At 35.2% G+C, this 23,694-nt stretch overlaps 1 protein-coding gene across 5 annotated transcripts; it reads left to right on the top strand.

Annotated features, from left to right (window-relative positions):
* Positions 1-2,367: 2,367 nt before the first annotated feature.
* Positions 2,368-23,549, top strand: SAB (HYPERSENSITIVE TO PI STARVATION 4). 5 transcript variants are annotated; one of them, XR_015892082.1, is made up of 23 exons: positions 2,368-2,882; positions 4,593-4,704; positions 4,907-5,167; positions 5,459-5,718; positions 6,014-6,236; positions 6,960-7,130; positions 7,237-7,314; positions 8,191-8,448; positions 10,586-12,691; positions 13,377-15,216; positions 15,432-15,526; positions 15,753-16,109; positions 16,328-16,446; positions 17,285-17,534; positions 18,045-18,269; positions 18,604-18,738; positions 19,494-19,566; positions 19,887-19,984; positions 20,078-20,248; positions 20,542-20,871; positions 20,964-21,131; positions 22,244-22,616; positions 22,926-23,549. XR_015892082.1 is itself a non-coding variant. In XM_088492922.1 (23 exons), exons 1-23 carry the CDS (start codon positions 2,812-2,814, stop codon positions 23,033-23,035), a joined length of 7,893 nt encoding a protein of 2,630 aa, XP_088349048.1. In that variant the 5' UTR covers positions 2,368-2,811; the 3' UTR covers positions 23,036-23,549. The 5 variants fall into 5 exon arrangements, 2 of the variants coding, with proteins under 2 accessions (XP_088349048.1, XP_088349047.1); XR_015892081.1 differs by having other exon boundaries at positions 19,883-19,984; XR_015892080.1 differs by having other exon boundaries at positions 18,604-18,743.
* The last annotated feature ends 145 nt before the right edge of the window (positions 23,550-23,694 follow it).

The raw sequence follows: 23,694 nt of genomic DNA, 5'->3' as shown, positions 1-23,694 counted from the left end.
CTCTCTCATCTTATAAACTCCTCACTCTTCCTTGCTTTCTTTGATGTGAGACTAACTTCAACACTCCTCACACTTGCAACACTAACAATATCTTCATTTAAAATTTCATATTCTAAATATACTCTTCACCCCTAACCCCACTCCACCTTTTACTCTACCACCACACCTCCGCTACCAACAACAACGACAAACAATAATCTCATAAACTAGATTCAACAACAACAACAATTTTATAAATAAGATTCAACAACAACAATAATACCAAAAATAACAACAATCTCATAAAATACAACAGTCCAACAAAAAATTAATAGAACACAGAAGCAGCACGACAGACCATCAGCAAGCACAAGGAACATAGACGATGCAGCGAGCATAGAAAACATAGGCACAATAACCGGAGCCTCTTCCCTCCGGTATTCACCTAGGAAGAGCTTAATTTCAAATATTATTGCAATATCTACCTTTATCTCAAACTAAATAAGATATTAATATATAACTCAGTATACTTTATGCCAAATATAATATTAAAACTTATTTCAGTTTTAGTTTTTCAGCGGTCTTTAAATTTCTATTTTTTTTTTCAAATGCTACCGAGAAAAACATTAAAAATTTATTAGGTTGAACAAAACCATTTAGCACTTAATAATAAAATCCCTTGAAAAAGATAAAGTCCTTCTCCTTGTGAGGTGGGCACAACATCCAACTATATTGAGACTAATTAGTAATTAATAAAATAATCAAACCTTTTCCTACGATAGTAAAAGTTAGAAAAATATTAGGCCAAATTATTAAAACAATAAATTTTTCTTGTTATTAATCCATAGATTTTTTACTAAATATATGTAATACTAATAAAAGTAACACTAATTAAGATAATAAATATTTGTATTATTAATATATAGTCTTGAATTTTTGTAAAAACAATTATGTGTAATCTTTGTTTCCATTTTTTTTATAGGATAAAGTATTAAATTGGTCTCCTATGTTTGGACGTAATTCTGTTTTGGTTCTTAAGGTTTAAAGTGTTCTATTTGAATCCAAAAAAGTTTCATTTAGCATCAATTTAGTCCCACAGTTAGGTCAAAATTAAATAATTAACAAAATGTCCTACATAACAACAGTTCAAGAATAAAATCGATAATCTGGAGAACAAGTACAAGCTCCAAAGGCACAAAATCAACTATTGATGCATCAATACATTTATTTATCATTTTCTTTAGTTTTATAGAAAATATTTTATTTATATTATAAAAAATAATAAATAAATATATTGATGTATCAATGGTTGATTTTATGCCTCTGGAGCTTGTACTTGTTCTCCAAATTATCGATTTTGTTCTTGTACTGTTGTTATGTATGACATTTTGTTAATTATTTAATTTTGACCTCACGTGGGACTAAATTAATGCTAAATGAAACTTTTTTGGATTCAAATAGAATACTTTAAACCTTAAAGACCAAAACAGAATTACGCCTAAACCTAGAAGATCAATTTAATACTTTACCCTACTTTATATATAATATAATGTAAAAAGAAGTTGATATGACGAATACTATGAAATCAACTTTTTTAACAATTGGAAATTAATAATTATCGGCTAAAAATGATCTGCAATTTGTTAGTTTGGCAGTTAAAATCAGTAGATATATCATCTACTAAAATGTCATATAATCAGTTTCCTTTACTACTCACATGAAAACATAAAAAATAATTAAAGATGATCAAATAAATTAATAAATTTATCTAAATTATTTAATATAATGTTTATCTATGTATTAGGTATTTTTTACATAAAAATATTTAAAATAAATTAAAATTTTAAAATTATTAAATTTAATTTTAATATATTATCACTATATAAACTAATTTTATAAATGTATTTAATTATATAATATTATATTAATAAAAATAAAATGTTCTATTAATTATATAAATAATTATTTAGAAAATAAATATAATTTTATAATTATATAAAATATTTTAGATTGTCACCGAATCAAAATTAAACTCATTAATAATTTCAAAGTTGAGTATCTATGTGGAATAGTAGTAAGTAACCGGTACTATGGTTCCACGAATCACGACAAATATAATTTCCATAGGGAAAAGCAGCAGACCTGTTAGCAAACAGTTCAAGCGGTCGCAACTCGCAAGTCGCAAGGAACCCAAAAGCAACTGCAAAAGTTAGAAATTTTTTTTTTTTACAAAAAATAGGAGACTCGAACCCGCAACTTCTTAATTGAATATGGAAAAACTATGCTAGTTGAGCTATTATTAGAAAATTAATATAAAGAAAGAGAGAAAATTTATTAATTAGTTTTATAATTCTCATTTTACTAATGTTTGACCCTTTCACTGTACCCGCGTCGCAGCGGATGCTACCCCATTCTCATTCACTACTACCACCACACCACAACACTGCACAACCAACACAGCATGCTTTGTTCGATCACCGTGCACCTCGCGGATCGGATCTGATCTCTGAGGCGCAATCGAATCCAATCGAATCAACCAAACCCTCCCTTGTTCCCCTAAACCCCTTCTCAACCCTACTCACTGGTTCTTCTTAACCCCCATTCTAGGGTTCTTAACTTCTTCCATTTCCGTTTCCTAATTCTTAATCTTCGATCACTTTTTCTTTTTTGGTTTATAATGAAGTTTCTGTGCGGTAAGAGCGTGCTCGAGTTTCCTCTCGCTGAATTTCGCGAGCACGATTGAAGAAAGAAACAAAGAAGGGAAAAACTGAAATTCGGTCGGGTTTTTTGTTTTCTTCACTGAGAGTGGTTGCTATTCCCTGATTCCAGAGAATGGCAGCTTCTCCCGTCAACTTCCTCTTTGGATTCTTGCTGCTTTCTATTACATTGTGGCTTCTGTTCATGTAAGATCGCCATTGTACTCTTTTTTTACTCTCTCTGTTCTTACTGAGTTTGTGTTTGTTTGGCTATTTCCACTTCTTGTTGCTGTTTTTGTTAGTGTTGCGGTTATATTAAGTGCGTTTGCCAACAAACAGTTAGTATTGTTTTTGTTTGGTAGATTAGATTCGTTAGCTCTGGTAGAAATCAATTGAATAGAGGAATAGAGTAAACTTTAGATTGTTGTCTCGCGCGTGAAATGGTTAGTGTCATTATTTGATAGGTAGCATTCTTCTAGCTTTAGTGTAGATTTTGTACTGAAGACAGTTGAATGAGTGAGGGGCAAGAGAGGAGTCAGTTTTGAGTCAAAGGGGGAAGTTTCTTGGCTTTCGTACTACGATGCTTGTTCTAGCCAGTCACGAAGCTGTGAGTGGGGATTGGGAGGGTAGTCTGCCCAGGATTTTGGAAAGGTATAGAGGAAATAGTGTTTAAGGAAAAGATGTGAACAAGTGGTGCCTTTGGAATCGTTGAATAGCAATATGGATACGAACAAGCAGAAATGCAGAATACATTGCCCAAAGACAATTGGTTGTGTAAAGTAGGGTGTTGCAGAAGTAGTGCAAAACCACTCTGTAATTAGTTTATTCATTGAAGGTCAAACATTAAGTCCTAGAAGGAACTTCATGACAGAGATAAATCTTCTTTTAGTTCGGTTTTCTAATTCCGCTGGATCTTTCACCTGCATTCGATTTTCTTAAGATGATAAAATAGTTAGTTTTCTTTGAGATGTTATTTTCTTTTTTCTCTAATTTTTTATTTATTTTTTTCATTTCCCTCCCCAATATGTTTTTCTCCAATTTTTTATTATTCCTTTTTATTCTTGCTAATATTTTATAAAATTATCTTATAGAGTAATTAAGCAGAAGTAGCAGCTGGGGGTAAGGGAGCGGATGTTCTTCCATATAACTTAATTCATTTATATCCATATTAGAGCACAAGAAAAGTTGATAACTGTGCTCCTACAAAACATTACTCAATTGGCTTCTCATCACAAACAATCAACAATCAAGTTAGGTAGCTTAAGTTAGTCTTGAGTGTGTCTCTCCTTCTCCTTAAAAGAATTTGATGATGGTTAGATACCCGTTAGACTAACACAACAACTTTTGTTCAGGGGATGGAATATAGGCACCTGTAACTTCTGGGATAGTTTGGGGTTGAGTGCTATTTTGGCAAGCTTAAAGGGTAGCATCTGATAATTGCCCTATCTTATTTTACACAAGCTAAAGGAAATAAATTATTATTCTTATTTCCGCAGGGTAGCTTCTGAAATCTCTATATTTATATGTGCTTTAAGTTACTATTTATTCATGGCAGCTTTGAACTTATTAGAGGATAAACTTGTCATTATTGTGATACAATTAAGCAGAAATGAAAGTGGGTCAAAATGTTCTATTTCCCCATGTAGTGTTTGTTTGGGAGGGATACATATCTTGCTATCAAATCATACCACATTGGTATCTTTTGATACATGACATTGACCTTTTTGTTTTTTGTTAATATATGTTTGTGTATTTTACTTTTGTCCAGATGCATTGGTAATAATAACTAATTTTATTTGGTTTATGATTGACTATTATATCACCATTACTTTTAGTTATAAGTAATAAAAATTCAATAAATGCTTGATGCATTTTAAATATAATATCACTTGGTTTTGATTATGCATCTTATTACAGATTTGCTTCTGGGTTGTTGGCTTGGATTTTGAGCCGGATTTTAGGAGCGTCTGTTGGATTTCGTGTTGGTGGTTGGAAATGTTTAAGAGATGTGACTGTGAAGTTTAAAAAGGTTATTTCATTTTCTTTATTCGCTGCCTTATTTCATGGTAGGAAGCCTTTTAGATTATACATTTTTTTTAAACTACCTACTACTTTAGTAGTTAAGAATCCTATATTTTTATTCTATTATTGCCATTTTTGTTTCTCTTACCAGACTTGTGTCTTTTAGGGCTCATGGGATTATATGTTTTGTTGATTCATAACATGTACAGGGTGCTATTGAATCGATATCTGTTGGTGAAATTAAAGTCAGCTTACGGCAGTCCCTGGTAAAACTTGGTGTCGGTTTCATGTCTCGAGATCCAAAGCTGCAAGTGTTAATCTGTGATTTAGAAGTAGTTTTGAGGCCTTCAAATAAAAGCATTGGGAAGAAGAAAACTCGCAAATCCCGTGCTTCAGGCAGGGGGAAGTGGATGATTGTAGGAAATATTGCAAGATATTTGTCAGTTTGTGTGACTGATCTTGTTTTGAAGGTGTGCATCTTCATAGTGTTGATTTTTCTTTTGTAGTCAAGCATATGTTGACTGTATTTACTACCTGTTGTGTGTGTGTGTGTCTATATATATATATATATATTTACATTTAATATATTTAGCAACACATATCATCAACTGTGATAATTATTTTAATGAGAGAAAATAGACCATAACTCAGTATCTGCTTATAAATTTAAACTAGTTTTATTAGAATTTCTTTCCCCTTCCCCTATTTTGATCTTATTATATTTTTCTTCTTTCAATGAGGATTTCTCATGAATGTTGCAGACTCCGAAAGCTACTATTGAGATCAAGGAATTGAATGTGGATATTTCTAAAGATGGTGGATCCAATTCAAATTTGTTAGTTAGACTGCAAATTGTACCTATTACTGTTTACATTGGTGAGCCAAGGGTTAGCTGTGATCAGTTATCTAATTTAAGTGGTGGAGGATGCAGTGGACAAGAATCCATTACTGCTATGGAAAGGTCTTCTGCTCCTTTTGTTTGTGAAAAGTTCTCTGTCTCATGTGAATTTGGTCATGATAGGTATTTTTCTTCTCTTTTCATCCTTTAATGTTAATCATCAGCTTGTTAGAGTGGTGGTTGTAGAATATGAATTAGGTTTATTCTCTCTTTTAATTTGTTGTTCTTTTCTCTTTCCAAAAGCTACAAATTCTTTAAACTAAATGTTTGACCTATTGGCAGAGTTACCAACTAAAAGTTGTTGGCTTACATGACTACGGTTTAACTTGGATAGTCTCATTATTTCCTGCGTTGTTGTTTTTATCCTTTTATATCTAGTAGTACTAGGTTAATTTTGTTTTCTTCTCTTTTGACACAGGGAAGTGGGCATAATTATTAGGAATCTGGACATTTCAAGTGGTGAAGTCACCGTGAATTTGAATGAGGGGTTGCTTTTGAAAAACAAGAGTTCATTAGAGTCTTCTTCGGGGTCTGAAAAAATTATAGGGTCAAGTGCTGATTCTCTGAGTGCAAAAAGGACATCAAAGCAGCAGCAAACACTTGCCGCCTTCTCCAAGTATGGTTCGATGTTTCCTGAGAAGGTTGTGAATTTAAACCTTATTCCTACTTATTACTTTTTCTGGGCTCTAAAATTGTGAAGATATCACATTATGGAACTTGGTGGATTTGCTACTAGCTTTATTTTTATAGTGATGTGTCTTTGGTTTTGTTTGGTAATGTTTAAGATAGAAAATGCAGAGACACTAAGACGACAATGGGAGAGTGAGTCCTTTTCCCCACTTTTTTTTTTCGGTGGGTGGGTATGTGGCCGCCCCCGCGCTTTTGGGGGGGGGGGGGGTGTTGGTTCAAACAAATTTTATCCTAGGAGAGATATTTCCTGTTATATAGTTGTGCCATTCTTCAAATTCGTTTTTTCTCCCCAATGTCTGCGAATTTTTGTCTTGGGACAGTTATAAAAACGGGGGCCTTTGTGCAGCTTTTCTTAAACTTTGTGCTCCTCTTGTGATGCTTTGTTTGTGAATCTCCTTGCTGAGGTTAGATCTTGTTTTGTTTATGGCTTGCTGGACCGTTTTGGCTTTTGGGCAAAATGTGGTTCCTACACTTGTAGTCCCTCTGAGTATGTATGTATGTATGCATATATGTATGTATCTTTGGTGATCTCAATATCATTTGAATATTGGAAGTCCAGGCCCTATAAAGTATTTAATGGTGCTTATATATTTTGATAATCAGTTTGGGCTGAAGCTAGTTGATTATATCTTTGTTGTTTTTATTTAGTCAAACTAACCACTTGCTATTGATAGGTTAGCTTCAATCTACCTAAGCTAGATGTGAATTTTGTGCATCGTGAACATGGTCTTTCCATGGAAAATAACATCATGGGCATCCAATTAAACAGCACCAAATCACGATCCACTGAGGATGTTGGGGAGAGTACACGCCTCGATTTTCAAGTGGAGTTTAGTGAAATTCATGTATGGCATCAGTGTTATCTTAGTGGAAATCTTGTGATATCATATCCATTTGCACGCTGCTTTGCTTCTTGCTGACTTACTTTCTTTTGCCTCATTGATATTACAGCTCCTCAGAGAAGCTGGTTCTTCCGTCCTACAGATATTAAAGTTGGATTTGGTCTCTTTTGTGTATATACCAGTACAAGTGAGTTAATTGTTTGCAATTCACATAAGGCAGCTTTATGTTGCTGTAAAATTGGTAGTTCTCTGATTACTACACCTGAAAAAACATACATAACATTATGAGCCACAAATCGTAAAAATGCCTGTTTATACTTTATATATAGAATATTGTTTCGCAAGTTGAATTTGTATCACCTTATAATAGATAGCAGGAACTGTTGCATCTCTGTTGATTTTATTTATTAGAACTTTTCTCTAGTTCTAATAATTTATATATGTATATTTGATTTAACAGCAAACTACTGCTTCCTTTTCATTATATGACTGGTAAAGTGTCAATAGAATTGACTAGATGAGTGATAGCATGGCATGTAGACAAATAACCTAACTATTTTGATGGAGAAGTAAACATCCAATTATTATTTTTAAAATATATGTTCTTCTAAGATATTTGGTCCCTCAATGTTTAAAATGGACATTAATTAAATCCTGTCTATATTTAGACAACGATTTGATGGATATCTTGTATAAAGGACCAATAACGGTTGGAAATCTTTAGAAGGCTAGTTTATATTTTGCATATCTTTCAAAGACCAATTAACCATTTGCTTATGGAGCAATGGATACAAAGAAGATAAAATTCTACAATATTTTTGGAAAAAATAATCAAGGAGCAACAAAAGGTAGAAAAACTCAACGTGAGACTCTTTTTGGGGGTATGGGGGTACATAAAAATATTAGCTTTGTAGATGTGTTTGTGTGTATTTTTCGTGTACGGCTAGAATTTTAACCTTTTTATTTTTGATGTTTTATAATGTTTTAAATGCTTAGAGAGTTTGCATTTGCTCTAGTAACTTATGACTGATTGTTGTTTTGGGGGGTGTATCCTCTGCTTCAGCCAAGCTCACCTGTTAGAGCTGAGACTGAAATCAAGCTTGGAGGAACTCAGTGCAATATAATAATAAGCAGGTTAAAGCCTTGGTTGCTTGCCCAATCTGGCCAATCATCTAAGAAGAAAAAGATGGTACTTCGTGAAGAATCTTCCGTTGTAAAACATCAATCAAGTGATATCAAGATCATCATGTGGACATGCAATGTCTCGGCTCCTGAGATGACAATAGTTCTTTTCAATATGGTTGGCTCTCCAGTGTATCATGTAAGTTTATCATGATGCATCATTCTTGGATGTTTTTCATATCCTTTTGTCAACTAACTAGAAAGAAAAAATATAATGAGGCAACAAACCAAATAGAATTTATAAGAGAGAAAGAATGAAATTTAGGAAAATAAATTAGAGGAACGTTATCAGGTGCGGGATGGAACAAAATTAATTAGAGGAAGATGAATTGGATAATCATTATTAGATTGGTCATGCATGCATTTGAATTGTCTAGTACTTTTTGATAGATGTTAAATGCAAGGTAGTGAACTTGTAGTTTTTATCTCGATTTGGAAGGCTGGTACAAAATCGTAATTCGTAAAATCCTAAAACGAAACGTAAACATAACTCGTAAATTATAAAAATATAAAAAGAAAATATAAGAAATTTTACAACATGAAATTAGTTACATAAAAACCATTTCAAACAAATTACAAGTAACTATTCAATAATTTTACAAAAGTACTCTAATAATTTTACAACAACGAAAGCTGTTAACTGATTCAGGAACAACAATAAAATAAATTGAATAATTCAACAAAAGTACCTCAACAAGCGTAGAATATACATATTAAAAGGAATAGGCAGCAACACAGTAGACAATAGAGTACAATAAAGTAGAATAATATAGCAAAATTAGCACAACAAAATAACAAAAACAGGGTACAAGGAAAGAGCCAACGAGGGGAAAAAGTTTACAATAACTAACAAGCGACGGAAGCACCAACAGAGGAGCCAGTGACTATGAGTCCGGGGTGGAGACTTAAGAGAGAAGGAAAGCAAGTCTATGGAGCAGAGGGTGAGGGAACACTGGTGCCATGGCAAAGCAACGTAATAGAGGAGGAGGGAGCATCAGCCACCGCAGTCTGCCTGCTTTAGAAACCCACACACGATAATCTTCGGCAATAGCAAGAGGAAAAGAGACTCGAGAGAGGGGCAAAGCCAAAAGTGCAGCGACAACAAGTAATTCAGGATTCAACATTCCCCTTCACCGATTGGGCCTAGGTTCGGGTCGGGTTTTCATTGCTATACGTGAAAAGTAAGGTTTTAGACCACCCTTCTTCTTGAGATGGATTTTTTCTGTCAGAGTCGCGATTTTGGAGAGTTTACGATTTTACACGGCGCTTCTGCACGATTCCTACTCTACATACTCGTACAGCAGAAGCGCAACGAAAAGAGGGAGTTGAACCGTAAAAACGTGCGGTTCTACGAGCTTGCACGCGATTTTGTCAACATTGGTTAAGTGGACTAAATAGTTAGTATTTTACCCATAAATTATAATCCAATTGAAAATTCCTTTTTCGTTTTGATAGAAAAAGAAATAAATTATAATAGAAGAGGACAAGTCATTCTTAGAGATATAATTATTCATGTATATCCTCCTATCAACTAAGATTTTAGAACAAGTAGTTTCATGATATGATATCAGAACTTCTATGACCAAAAGGTCTAGAGTTTGTTTCTTGTTTACCAAAAATAAAATTTTCAGCATAAGGCAAATAAAAAAAAAGGTTCTATGCAAAATTCATGCAAAAACCCAAAAGATCAAGCGTGTTAGAGATGTAACCATTTATGTACCTCCTATCAACTTAAGCTTTTGGAATAAGTTATCTCATGATAGTCATCCTTACATAATGTCTCTTCTTTTTCAATCTCTGAGTTATCATGTCTCTCCCTTCTTTCTTGAATAGTTTTGTGTTTAGGGAGATAGGCTTTTAATGCAAGATGCTTTAATACTAAGCTTAATGAAATAATCTTTTCAATTTTGGTTATTTTGATGTTGGGGAAGCAAGCAGACTAAAAAAAAATGCAAATTTCTGTACATACCCCTGAACTGATACCAAAAATTCCAGCATCTAGTAAATTTCATTGTTAATGGGGTAAAATAGGATCATTGTCAATTATTGGTTTCAGGTCTTCTCTTTTGGTTGAGTCTTGTTGAAGAGTTCTAATGAAGGGTTCTTAAGGAATGGTTACCAAATTAGAGATCTATTAAATCCCGTTCAATGAACCAATGTTGATTGATTTCAGTCTATAGTTTTGGATGTTGCTAATTTTTTTTTTTAATATGATTAAAATGATTTGCGTAACAAATCTGACAATGAAGTATCTAACTAATGCTTTCCATATCTAGGGTTGTTCTCAATCATCACATCTGTTTGCAAATAACGTTTCTAGTATGGGGACCGCAGTACACGTTGAACTTGGTGAGCTAAATCTTCACTTGGCTGATGAATATCAAGAATGCTTGAAAGAAAGTGTTTTTGGCGTGGAATCAAACTCTGTCTCCATTATACACATTGCCAAGGTTAGTTTCGATTGGGGGCAAAAGGATGTTGAATCCTCTGAAGAAGATGGTCCCGGTTGTAAGCTAGGTTTATCAGTTGATGTGACTGGCATGGGAGTTTTTCTAACATTCAAGCGTGTAGAATCACTTGTATCAACAGCTATATCCTTTCAAGCGCTACTGAAAAGCTTATCTGCTTTAAAGAGAAAATCGACTCAGAGCCAAGGGCGTTTGACAAAACCTTCAGGGAAGGGAACTCAGTTATTGAAGTTTAATCTTGAAAGGTGTTCGGTATATTTATGGGGTGAGACATCCTTGGAAAATACGATTATTCCAGACCCCAAGCGAGTTAATTATGGTTCACAGGGTGGTAGAGTTGTAATAAATGTGTCAGCAGATGGTACCCCACGCAATGCAAACATAATGTCCACTATTTCCCACGAATACCAGAAGCTGAAGTACTCCTTGTCTCTTGAAATCTTCCAATTTAATTTGTCTATGAACAAAGAGAAACTGTCCACACAGATGGAACTTGAACGAGCCCAATCTATCTATCAGGAGTATATGGAGGAAAATAGGCCAGTAACAAAGGTGGCATTGTTTGATATGCAAAATGCTAAATTTGTACAGCGATCAAGCGGTCTTAAAGAAATTGCTGTCTGTTCCCTTTTCAGCGCTACTGAAATCAGTGTAAGGTGGGAACCTGATGCACATCTATCGCTAATTGAATTTGTTCTGCAGTTGAAGTTACTGGTACACAATAGGAAGCTTCAGGAGCGTGATAATGAACACATAGGCGATATGTCTCACATACAAGATGCTAATAGGAAAAATGAAGGTACCATTGAATCAGGGCACCATGAAAAGCAGAAGAAGAAAGAGTCTATCTTTGCTGTTGATGTTGAACTGTTAAGTATATCAGCTGATCTAGGAGATGGAGTTGAAGCTACGCTTCAGGTACAATCAATTTTCTCTGAGAATGCTCGTATAGGTGTGCTCCTTGAAGGACTCATGCTTAGTTTCAATGGGGCGAGAATATGCAAGAGTAGTCGGATGCAAATTTCGCGAATTCCTAGTGTCACTTCTAGTGCATCTGATGTAAAAGGACATGTAGTCACAACATGGGATTGGGTAATCCAAGGTCTCGATGTTCACATTTGCATGCCATACAGATTGCAATTGCGTGCCATTGATGATGTCATTGAGGATATGTTACGAGGATTGAAACTCATAATTGCTGCCAAAACTAACATGATTTTTCCTGTGAAGAGAGAGAGCTTGAAAGTTAAGAAACCTAGTTCGGTACGGTTTGGATGCATAAAATTTTGCTTACGCAAATTAACTGTTGATATTGAAGAGGAGCCACTGCAGGGATGGCTTGATGAACACTATCAGTTGCTTAAGAAGGAGGTTGGTGAGTTGACTGTCCGGTTGAACTTTCTAGATGAATTTGCATTGAAGGCGAAACAAGGTCCAAAATCTACTGACACCAACAATTCTCATGATAGAAAAATCTATTTTAATGATGATGAGATTGATATGAAAGATTCTGCTACTATTGAATCCATGAGAGAAGAAATTTACAAACGATCATTCCGATCATATTACCGAGCATGCCAGAATCTAGTGTTACCTGAAGGTTCAGGTGCTTGTGCAGAGGGTTTCCAAGCTGGTTTCAAGCCCAGTTCTTCAAGAACTTCTCTTCTTTCAATAACTGCATTAGACCTAGATGTTAGCTTGAAAAAAATTGATGGTGGAGATGCTGGAATGGTTGAGGTTCTGAAGGAGCTCGATCCTGTTTGCCTTGAGAATGATATTCCATTTTCCCGATTGTATGGAGCAAAAATTCTCTTAAATACGGGGTCTTTGGTAGTCCAGCTTCGGAATTACACATTTCCACTTTTCTCTGGAAGTTCTGGTAAATGTGAAGGCCGTGTTGTGTTGGCTCAGCAGGTAAGATTAATAACTAACATCATGTCTCTTTGTTCAGTATAAACCTTGTTATGTTGTATATTGTTCTCATCCTTTCATTAAAGAAGGTCCTTTTAGAGTACTGAATCACGAGCTTGAAGTGATGCGGTAAATAATCTACTGTATAACCGGACAAAATAATTTCAAAGATGAAAATACTATTTCAAGAAATATCTGTCTACATGAATGGGTCCATTGTGAGATAAAATGTCATTAGAGAAGTCTTTGAGAACTCCAAGAGGAGGATAAGATAACCTCTTACTATAATCCACAATATACTGTAGAGCACAAATCACTTAAGTTGGCGGTTTTTACTCTCATACAGATGCTGAGATATTGTGACAGTCCTTGGTTTATGCCGTACCTTGGTGCTGAATGGTGCAAAATGCTAGTATTCTTGATGATTTTTTCTACGATAAGCCTTTTACTGGATAGGATTGCTCCAGTATCCCTTTAGTGCTGCTCATGTGCTGCTATGGATTTAGTTTGGTTTTTCTGCTTTGTTTGTGAATATTAAAATATTATTTTATATATGTCTGCATCAATGTGTGTTTCCTTTTGGTTAAGCTGATTTCTTTGACCTATTTTGGGAAGTAACTGCCTGGTAATCAACATGATAAAATTTCCTTCCATTGTCGTCTGTTTATTAATTTTCTATTTAAACTAGGCAACAAGCTTTCAACCTCAAATATATCAAGATGTTTATGTTGGGAGATGGAGAAAGGTCCAGATGCTTCGGTCGGCTAGTGGTACTACGCCACCAATGAAGACATATTCAGACTTGCCAATACATTTTCAAAAAGGTGAGGTGTCATATGGGGTTGGTTATGAACCAGGTTTTGCTGATGTTAGTTATGCTTTCACTGTGGCCCTTCGGAGGGCTAATCTAAGTGTGAGGAATCCTGGTCCACTTATTTTGCCACCAAAGAAGGAGCGGAGTTTGCCTTGGTGGGATGACATGAGAAATTACATCCATGGAAAAGTTTCCTTACTGTTCTCTGAATCCAGATGGAATATTTTGGCTACTACAGATCCTTATGAAAAGGTTGACAAGCTTCAAATTGTGACTAGCTCTATGGAAATTCACCAGTCTGATGGCCGTGTTTTCGTTTATGCTGAAGATTTTAAGTTTCTATTGAGTAGTTTGGAAAGTTTAGCAAACAGACGCGGTTTCAAAATTCCAACAGGTGTCTCTGGTGCATTTCTAGAAGCCCCGGTTTTTACTCTTGAGGTTACAATGGACTGGGATTGTGAATCTGGAGATCCCATGAATCATTATTTATTTGCGCTTCCAGTTGAGGGCAAACCTCGTGACAAAGTGTTTGATCCCTTCAGATCCACTTCTCTTTCCCTGCGATGGAACTTCTGTCTAAGACCGTTTCCTCCATCAGGAAAACTGTCCACTTCTTCCATTGCCAGGGGCAATGTTGAACAAGATCCTACAGTCTATGATCCTTCTCACATAACCCAGAATGTTTCACCTGCTTCCCCAACGTTTAACTTTGGTGCTCATGATCTAGCATGGATTCTAAGGTTCTGGAGCTTGAACTACAATCCTCCACATAAACTGCGAACTTTCTCTCGTTGGCCTCGTTTTGGTATTCCAAGAATTCCCCGATCAGGAAATCTTTCTCTAGATAAAGTGATGACTGAATTTATGATGCGGCTAGATGCCACACCAGCCTGTATAAAGAACATGCCTTTACATGATGATGACCCAGCCAAAGGGCTGACTTTCACAATGACAAAGCTGAAATATGAGCTATGTTATAGTAGGGGAAAGCAAAAGTATACTTTTGAAAGCAAGCGTGACATTCTCGATCTTGTTTACCAAGGTCTTGACCTACATATGCCCAAGGCTTTCCTTAATAAAGAAGAGACTACTACTGTTGCCAAAGTGGTTAACATGATAAGGAAAAGTTCACAATCTGTATCCATGGACAAATTATCCAGTGAAAAAGGTCACGCAACAGAGAAAAACCGTGATGATGGGTTTCTATTGTCATCTGATTACTTTACTATTAGAAGACAATCTCCAAAGGCTGATCCTGTTAGGTTACTAGCATGGCAGGAAGCAGGAAGAAGAAATGTTGAGATGACATATGTACGGTCCGAGTTTGAGAATGGGAGTGAAACAGATGAACACATGCGGTCTGATCCCAGTGATGACGATGGTTACAATGTGGTGATAGCTGACAATTGTCAGCGTGTGTTTGTCTATGGTCTGAAGCTTCTTTGGACTATTGAAAACAGAGATGCTGTCTGGGCCTGGGTTGGAGGCCTCTCCAAAGCATTTGAATCACCCAAGCCTTCTCCTTCTCGACAGTATGCTCAGAGAAAATTTGTTGAGGGAAACAAACAGTGTAATGGAGCTGGTACCCGTCAAGATAATGTTTCCAGGTGTTCTCCTGCTGTTAATATTTCCAATTCTCCTTCTCAGCATGCAGGCACTTCTGTGTCACTGTCGTCTCCATCAAATACAGTTAAGGGGGACAACTTCCGCTCTGGTATATCCCATAAATAAATTTGTTAACTGCTATATTTGGACATGCAAATTAGAGACTAATGACACACATGAAGTGAAATGATAATTAACAATGGCATTTGTTACAAACAACAAACTTAATCATTGGTTTTATTCCTGCTAAGCATGATCTGTTCTTGCATATTTTGATTGAGAGTTTGGTTCTTCCTTTGTGAATCCTTTTTGTTGTGTTGCTAGCTATAAACGACAGCAAAGATGATTCAGAGGGAAAGCGACACTTTATGGTGAATGTTATCGAGCCGCAGTTTAATCTGCATTCAGAGGATGCCAATGTAAGTTTGAATACAATTTGCATTTGAGTTGAGTTTCTGTTATGCTTTCAGAGGGGATATGCACTGTGCTCATTTTGTTCTATAAAAAATTTTTGAAGTATCGAGTGAATTTGCAAAGTAAAGTGGTACAAACATCTTTTTACTTTATTTACCTCCTGATATTTTAGTGCTTAGTTATACATAGACATCACTCATGCCTTATCACCTCAACTTTTTTGTTGGACAGGGTAGATTTTTGCTTGCTGCTGTAAGTGGTCGTGTTTTAGCCCGGTCATTTCATTCTGTCCTTCATGTTGGTTATGAGATGATTGAGCAAGCACTTGGTACCAAAGATGTGCATATTAGTGAATACGAACCTGAAATGACATGGAAACGAATGGAGTTCTCTGTTATGTTGGAGCATGTGCAGGCTCATGTGGCACCAACAGATGTCGATCCAGGAGCTGGATTGCAATGGCTTCCAAAAATTAGTAGAAGTTCTCCAAAAGTGATGCGTACAGGTGCTCTTCTTGAGAGAGTTTTTATGCCTTGTGATATGTATTTTAGATACACAAGGCACAAAGGGGGCACTCCAGAACTGAAGGTAAGCTATTCTTGTATCCTATGATTCGCATACTAGTCTATAATATACAAACATGCCCTTTTTTTTCTTTTATGTAAATGCATGTAGTCCAAAACATGATTTCTTTGAAGAGTAAGTTTTCTACTAAAGATATGTTGTTTATCACAGTTGTTACTTTTCTGTTTTAAGTAGTATTTTGCTTTTCTTTCTTTTTTGTTTTAAGGAATGTTTTACTGCAGGTGAAGCCGTTGAAGGAGCTCATATTCAATTCTCATAATATAACAGCAACAATGACATCCCGTCAATTTCAGGTCATGCTGGACGTCTTGACCAATCTTCTCTTTGCACGCCTTCCAAAGTAAGGATGCATTAGCTTTCTGTTTTGCTGAGCTTCTGTCTCTTCATATATATATATAGCTCCTGTTTGCTGGCTCCATGGTTAGGATCACTATAATTTCATATCAAAATTTTAGCAATTTGTTGGCTCTTTCAAATTTAATGAAGTAGCTCCTGTTTGATGACTACATGGTTAGGATCACTATAATTTCATATCAAACTTTTAGCAGTTTGTTAGTTCTTTCAAATTTAATGAAGCCAATTTGAGTTTGGTATTTCGTTAAAAGAAGTAGCTCCTGTTTGACGGCTACATGGGTAGATCACTATAATTTCCTTCACAGTCAGGTTTTTCTGCTGTTATCGTATACTGATAGAGTAACATGGTATATTGTAGGCTTAGTTATCTGGCATGATTCAGTCAATTGTCAGCATTAAGCTTATTATTACTTTTATTATTAATAAAAACAGAATTTCATTAAGATATGGAAGAAAAGATACAAAGAAGCAGAGGAAAAGGTATCCTCCCATCTAAAAGAATAAAAAGAAAATCAAAATGTTAGTGAACCATGGTTCTCCAATCTATTAACATGTCTGAGAGGGATGTCATCTGTTTATCTTGTGCTTTATTGCAAATACTGAAGCAGTGGTTAGAAGTAGAATGATATAATAGTTTTATTTAAAAAGTTTACTGTTGTCACCCTGACATCTTTTTATTTATTTGTTTTTAGAGTTATTTACGTTGTGTGATAATTACATAAATGCCATCTCTTTATTCCCTTCAAGATAGTTAAACAAAATCCAAGATGTTTGTACTATGTGATGTGTTTTCAAATTAAATGAGTGTATTGCACACAACTCAGGCCTCGGAAAAGTAGTCTTTCCTTTCCTGCTGAAGATGATGAAGATATTGAAGAGGAAGCAGATGAAGTAGTTCCTGATGGTGTTGAAGAGGTGGAACTTGCAAAAGTCAACCTTGAACAAAAAGAGAGAGAACAAAAGTTGCTTCTTGATGATATTAGAAAATTGTCTGCTTGGTGTGACACCCCTGGATCTCCATGTCCAGAAAAGGAAAGTGACTTGTGGATGATAACTGGTGGAAAATCTGTGCTGGTAAGAATTGAATGTGGTTAACAATATTTTAATTGAGATGACTAAATAGGTTGATCCCAATTATAGATGCTTGTTTTAAATATTATATCATCAGGTAGTACTTTCATGGTGATATTTTTTCATTATTTCAGTTCTTGAGATGTTAGTATCCATTGGCAGAAGTCAGTATAATTATTAACTGAGTAAATTAGTGATTTGAAAGCAGTTCTTTTATTGGTTGATTGACCACTTCGGTTAAATCTTAGCTATTACAGAGCTAAATATTTTTTACCAGCCCATTAACCGGCTGTCCTATTGAAGTGGAGATCCAGTCCCGTTTTCAGTCTTATAGCCTGAATGATGCTTGAATTCTTTGCTTTCTTTCAAACAATTAGTGGAAGAATATGCGTGTCTTTATCATTAGCTTGAGTTTGAGATGCATAGGATACTTTTATATCAATATGCATATCCTGGTAAATAACAGATGTGCAATTTGTGGATGTCTAATCAGCAGTATTCCAATACTGACAGGTGCAAGGACTGAAGAGAGAACTTTTAAGCGCACAAAAATCCAGAAGGGATGCATCTGCATCACTAAGGATGGCACTGCAAAAAGCTGCACAGCTGCGGCTAATGGAGAAGGAGAAGAACAAAAGTCCTTCCTATGCTATGCGCATATCTTTGCAAATTAACAAAGTTGTTTGGAGCATGCTTGTCGATGGTAAATCATTTGCTGAAGCAGAGATTAATGACATGGTAATGCTAATTTTCAAAATTATTCTTTCTTCCTACTTTCGATGTTTTCTTGTGAAACAAGCTAGTCTCCTTTAAATTTGCTTCTATGTTAAATTTTATCATTGCTAATTCTTGCCCTTTTCAAATTGTATAGTTGGTTAGAGTGAAGAAGGTGGGAAAGTTGAGAAATAAAATGAAATCGTGTAACATTTTCTAGTTTATTTCTATCTTGCCCATGTTTCTGTGCAGGTGTGCTAGAGAATCATTGATCTTTGCTAGTGTTTAGGTCTGAAACTTTTTTTTTCTTTTTGGACTAACAACGGTATGCTAATTCAGTTTCATTCTTCCAACACAGATTTATGACTTTGACCGGGATTACAAGGATGTTGGTGTTGCTCAGTTTACAACAAAATATTTTGTTGTCAGAAACTGCCTACCCAATGCCAAGTCCGATATGCTTTTGTCAGCATGGAATCCTCCGTCTGAATGGGTAAAGTATGTAACGTCTTTTTCATAATTTATTGATGCTTATAAATTCATGATGATATATTGTGTTTTTTTATGTCACACATGGTCGAGTCATTGGAAAGAGTTACTGTTAAGTCATTTTACATGTCTACATACCTTACAGATCAGTATCATTTGGACATGATGACATCATCATGGTATATATAATAAATTATACTTAAATCTTGTTCAATAATTTCTTGCAAAGTTTTCTTGGGCCTCCATCAACCCTTAGCCACTGAGCTACTTTCATTTGATTCATCCTCCTCACTGAATTCTATACCGCCTAAGGTGAGATTCCACCATCTTTTGAATAGTTGGTGCAACTCCTACTTTTTCCGTCATGTATGCGTTCTTTATTTTGTCCTGTACAGTGTGTGGCTACTTATTAACTAAAGCATTTTCATCTCTGCCACACTAAACTTATCTTCTTGTTGACTTTGTATTTCCCAACACTGTTCCATAGAACATAGAGGTACCTTTTTTTTTTTTTTTTTTTTTTTCCGTATATAAACCCCCAAAACTCCTCCATTTTGACCAACCAGATTGAATCTAGTGGTTTATATCTCCCTCTATCTTTCCATAGTTTTGGATAATTCAACCAACCAAGATACTACTACTTTTGTGTTTAAAGTAGATAATTTTGTGGATGTCTCAGTATAGACTCATTAATCTACACTTCTGTTTAGAACATTATCTATAGTTGCTGTTTTATTTTTTATTTTGTTTCTTTCCCAGAAAAGTAATGCTTCGGGTGGATGCAAAACAGGGAGCTCCAAGAGATGGAAATTCTCCCCTTGAACTTTTTCAGGTAATCATATCCTTAAGGTTATTATTTTGAATTATTAAATATCGTGAGACTTAAAATCAATTCAGAACAACAGAATCCATCTTATTCCTTCTCTTTTTTTCCCTTTTGTAATTTTGTTTACGTGTTTATTTATATATTTATCATTGATAAAAATTGAGACCATGTGTATTGTTATATTGCCACATCAATATATTCCGCTTTACAAGAGTAAAGATCTATTGGGGAACTGAAATTAAAATTTGTTATCTTTAATTCTTTGCTCAGATTGTCAATCTTGATTCAGCTTGTTCCTAATGTGAATTACTTTTCACTATAGGTAGAGATTTATCCCCTTAAGATCCATTTAACAGAAACCATGTACAGAATGATGTGGGAGTATTTCTTCCCAGAAGAAGAACAAGACTCTCAACGCCGACAGGTTAGTTTAGGATCATTTATTACTATTCTGGAATTCCAAGGGCCAAATATATGGATAATTATGTCAGAAGTTAACATAGTTGTTATTAAACAGGAGGTTTGGAAGGTTTCAACCACCGCTGGTGCAAAGCGTGTAAAGAAAAGTTCATCACTCAATGAAGTTTCTGCTTCAAGCAGTAACACAACAAAAGAGTCTGAGGCTTCATCAAAATCTGGCATCTCTGCGATGCTATTTCCTTCAAGTCAGCCGGCTGATTCTGCTCAAGTAAGTATTTGATGAATTGTCAAACACATGTTCAGGGAATACTAATTCTAGGGGAACACTTCTGTTGGGCTGCATTGTAAAAATTCTGGATACGAGAATTTTTAAAAAATGGTCATAAAGATGAGGAAAGGCTGAAGTAAAGAAGACTCCTATGCATTGGTCCTCCAAAATATAACACACACAAACTTTTAAGGGCCAAAATGACAAGCTTTTCAAGCAGTATTAGTGTCACATTTGATCTTGTCTAATATTCTCCTGATTTCTATTATTTTAAGATGGTCACCTGCTTGCAGGCCTCCAAGGTGTCAAATGTCAAAGCAAACCCCAGTACTGGTACTGATCCCGAGTTGAGAAGAACTTCCTCGTTTGACAGAACTTGGGAAGAGACTGTGGCAGAATCTGTAGCTAATGAACTTGTCTTACAAAGCTTCTCTTCCTCAAAAAATGTCCCATTTGGTTCTACTGAGCAACAGGATGATGGCTCCAAGAATAAATCAAAAGATTCCAAAGGTTTCAAAGCTGGTCGCTCATCTCATGAAGAAAAAAAGTTGGCCAAGTCACATGAAGAAAAGAGATCTAGGCCACGAAAGATGATGGAGTTTCACAACATCAAAATTAGCCAGGTGGGTAATTTTGGTCCTTTTGGTGAAGCTATTACAGATCATCCTTACAAATGACATTATAATTCGAATTTCTGCAAAATGTTGTTTTGCAGGTCGAGTTATTGGTTACATATGAAGGACAGAGATTTGTTGTAAATGATTTGAAATTGCTGATGGACCAATTTCACCGGGTTGAGTTTACTGGGACTTGGCGAAGACTTTTCTCACGAGTTAAGAAGCACATCATCTGGGGAGTCCTAAAATCTGTGACAGGAATGCAGGTAATGAATGATTTACAGTTTTCTTCTTTTAGTGGTTGTATATGGCCTGCTGTTTTCCTTTCTTGATTCCTCTGCTATATATACCTACTACTATGAAGTGTAAGGATGTCATCAAACAAAACAAAATGAAACTTGAGTGAGTTCGATGTTTGTGTGATTCCCATTATCATTACCAGCAGTTTGACATGCTACCTTTGTTATTTTTTAAATAGGCTAAAATATGCTTTTTGTTCCTAACGTTTGCGATTTTTTTCAAAAATACCCTTAACGTTTAGTTTTATTCAATTTCTTCTTTAACATTTTCGATTTGTGTCAAAATTACCTCTGAATGTTAATTCCATGTAACTAGGGGCAAAATTGAAAACTTTAAAGAGTAGTCACAAATTGGAAACATTAGGGACAAAATTGAATGAATTGAAAATGTTAGGGACAAAATTGAATGAAATTTAACGTTAAGAATATTTTTGAAAAATATCGCAAACGTTAAGAACAAAAAGTATACTTTACACTTAAATATATTTATAAATTTGAAACTTTTGTAAAATAAAACCACTAATTTATTTACTTCACAATCTCCCACAACTCTTGAAGATAAACTATAGAGCGTGGGTTTGTGGTTGTTCCATTTTACTATTTCAATTGTGTGCTTTGCCATGTTTGCACCACCAGTAAATAACTCCTCAGGACTTCGCATTTGAGAACATAAATATGATGATATAATAGATGTGAAAGAAATTTCAATATAATTAGGAGGGAAAACACTACTTATTGTTAAGAGTTTTATTAGATGGTGATTCCCATTAAAAAGGCTTTTGTCAAGACAAGAAAAATGTGTGCTACTTCTATGTTGATTATACAGGATGTGGCATGCCAGTTACCGCCTTTCTTATTTTTTGGAGATTAATATGAAACTTTTTTATTTCATTAATTTTAACTATACCTACTACTTTTTTTTTTTGTGCTAAATGTTTTTGATATTTTATTTGATCATCAATTTGTAAACAGCATGTTATGTTGCTTTAAATAAATAGTAATATATGCACAGACTGGTCTGGTGGCAGCTTTTTCTTCTGAATTCCTTTAAATATTTTTCTACTATATCGGTGATGTAGGGTAAGAAATTTAATAACAAAGGTCAGAGTCAGCCCACTGGAGCTGGTGTTCCAGAGATCGACCTTAACTTTAGTGACAATGAAGGCCAGGCAGGAAAATCTGATCAGTATCCACCGTCTTGGCCAAAGCGTCCAAGTGATGGTGCTGGTGATGGTTTTGTAACATCCATTAGAGGACTGTTCAACACTCAACGCCGCAAGGCAAAGGCATTTGTGCTCCGAACAATGAGGGGTGCAGAAGACAATGATTTTCAAGGGGATTGGAGTGAAAGTGATGTTGAGTTCTCTCCTTTTGCCAGGCAGCTGACAATTACGAAAGCTAAAAAGCTTATTAGGCGGCACACAAAGAAGTTCCGCTCCAGAGGACAGAAAGGTCTGCTCAAGTGTCACCATTGTGCTTTTGCTAGCATTTTGTTTAGAACCCATTCTTTTTATGAAATGGAAATACTTTCTGTTTGGTTTTTTAGAATATCCTACATTAATATTATACTTATTACTGACTTCTTGAATCATACAATCATACCCTTTATCCATCTTCTCCAACTTCCTGTATATAGCCTGTAGCCTAGGCCTAAAAAGTACACTACCCCAAGCTGTTTTGTTTAGTGGTGAAATTTTTGCAGATTAAAATATCTCATTAAATTTTTATATTTGCCTTCCTTATCTTTGCTGATTTTTTCAGGCTCATCCTCACAACAAAGAGAATCGCTACCATCATCTCCAAGAGAGACAACCCCATTTGATAGTGATTCTTCAAGCGGATCCTCACCATATGAAGATTTTCATGAGTAGAAATGGTTTCAGTAATTCCTTTACTTATCAGTTGTGTGCCACATAAAGTACTCTCTCTGGCAGCTGACCTTTTCTCTGTTAAGAAAGAACTCGATGGAAGAAACTTAAAGAGATACTATGAGCAGAGAGGTCAGGCATAAACTGGAAAGAAAACAGGGGACTCGAGATATTTTGGCAATGCATGGTTTATGTTGATTGATTGATACTCAAATGTGTATACTCACCAATGTTGATTATAGTCAAATGTGTATGCTCACTGGCAACCCAAGAGATCAGTGTGATTCAGAGCCTTGGTTTCATCCCCTATATTTTCTGTTACCATCAACCACAGATTTCCATTCCTCCAGATCTCCAGTAACGGACATCTCCCACGTCATCCTTGTGTTGTATATTCTTGTAGCCACAGGTCAATTATTAGATAGAAAATTAGGACCCTAAAGGTTGACATGATTTTGTACAGACATTTGATTATATTTTGAAAAATAGAATAAAAGCAATATTCTCTCTTAACATCAGTGATATATATATGTAAGGTTAGGTTATGCTAATCCATTTTCCAAGAGAATAATCTTCGTCTTCCTATATGGCATATTGGTCAGCAATTTTCTATTATTTATCCACATAGATGTTTAAATTTGTAGAAAATTTATATACGTTAT

The sequence above is a fragment of the Arachis ipaensis genome, chromosome B7, assembly GCF_059453495.1.
Source record: "Arachis ipaensis isolate K30076 ecotype BB chromosome B7, ASM5945349v1, whole genome shotgun sequence".
Classification (NCBI taxonomy): Eukaryota; Viridiplantae; Streptophyta; class Magnoliopsida; order Fabales; family Fabaceae; genus Arachis; species Arachis ipaensis.
The sequence above is the reverse complement of the archived record's forward strand: the minus strand, read 5'-3'. Positions and strand labels throughout refer to the sequence as shown.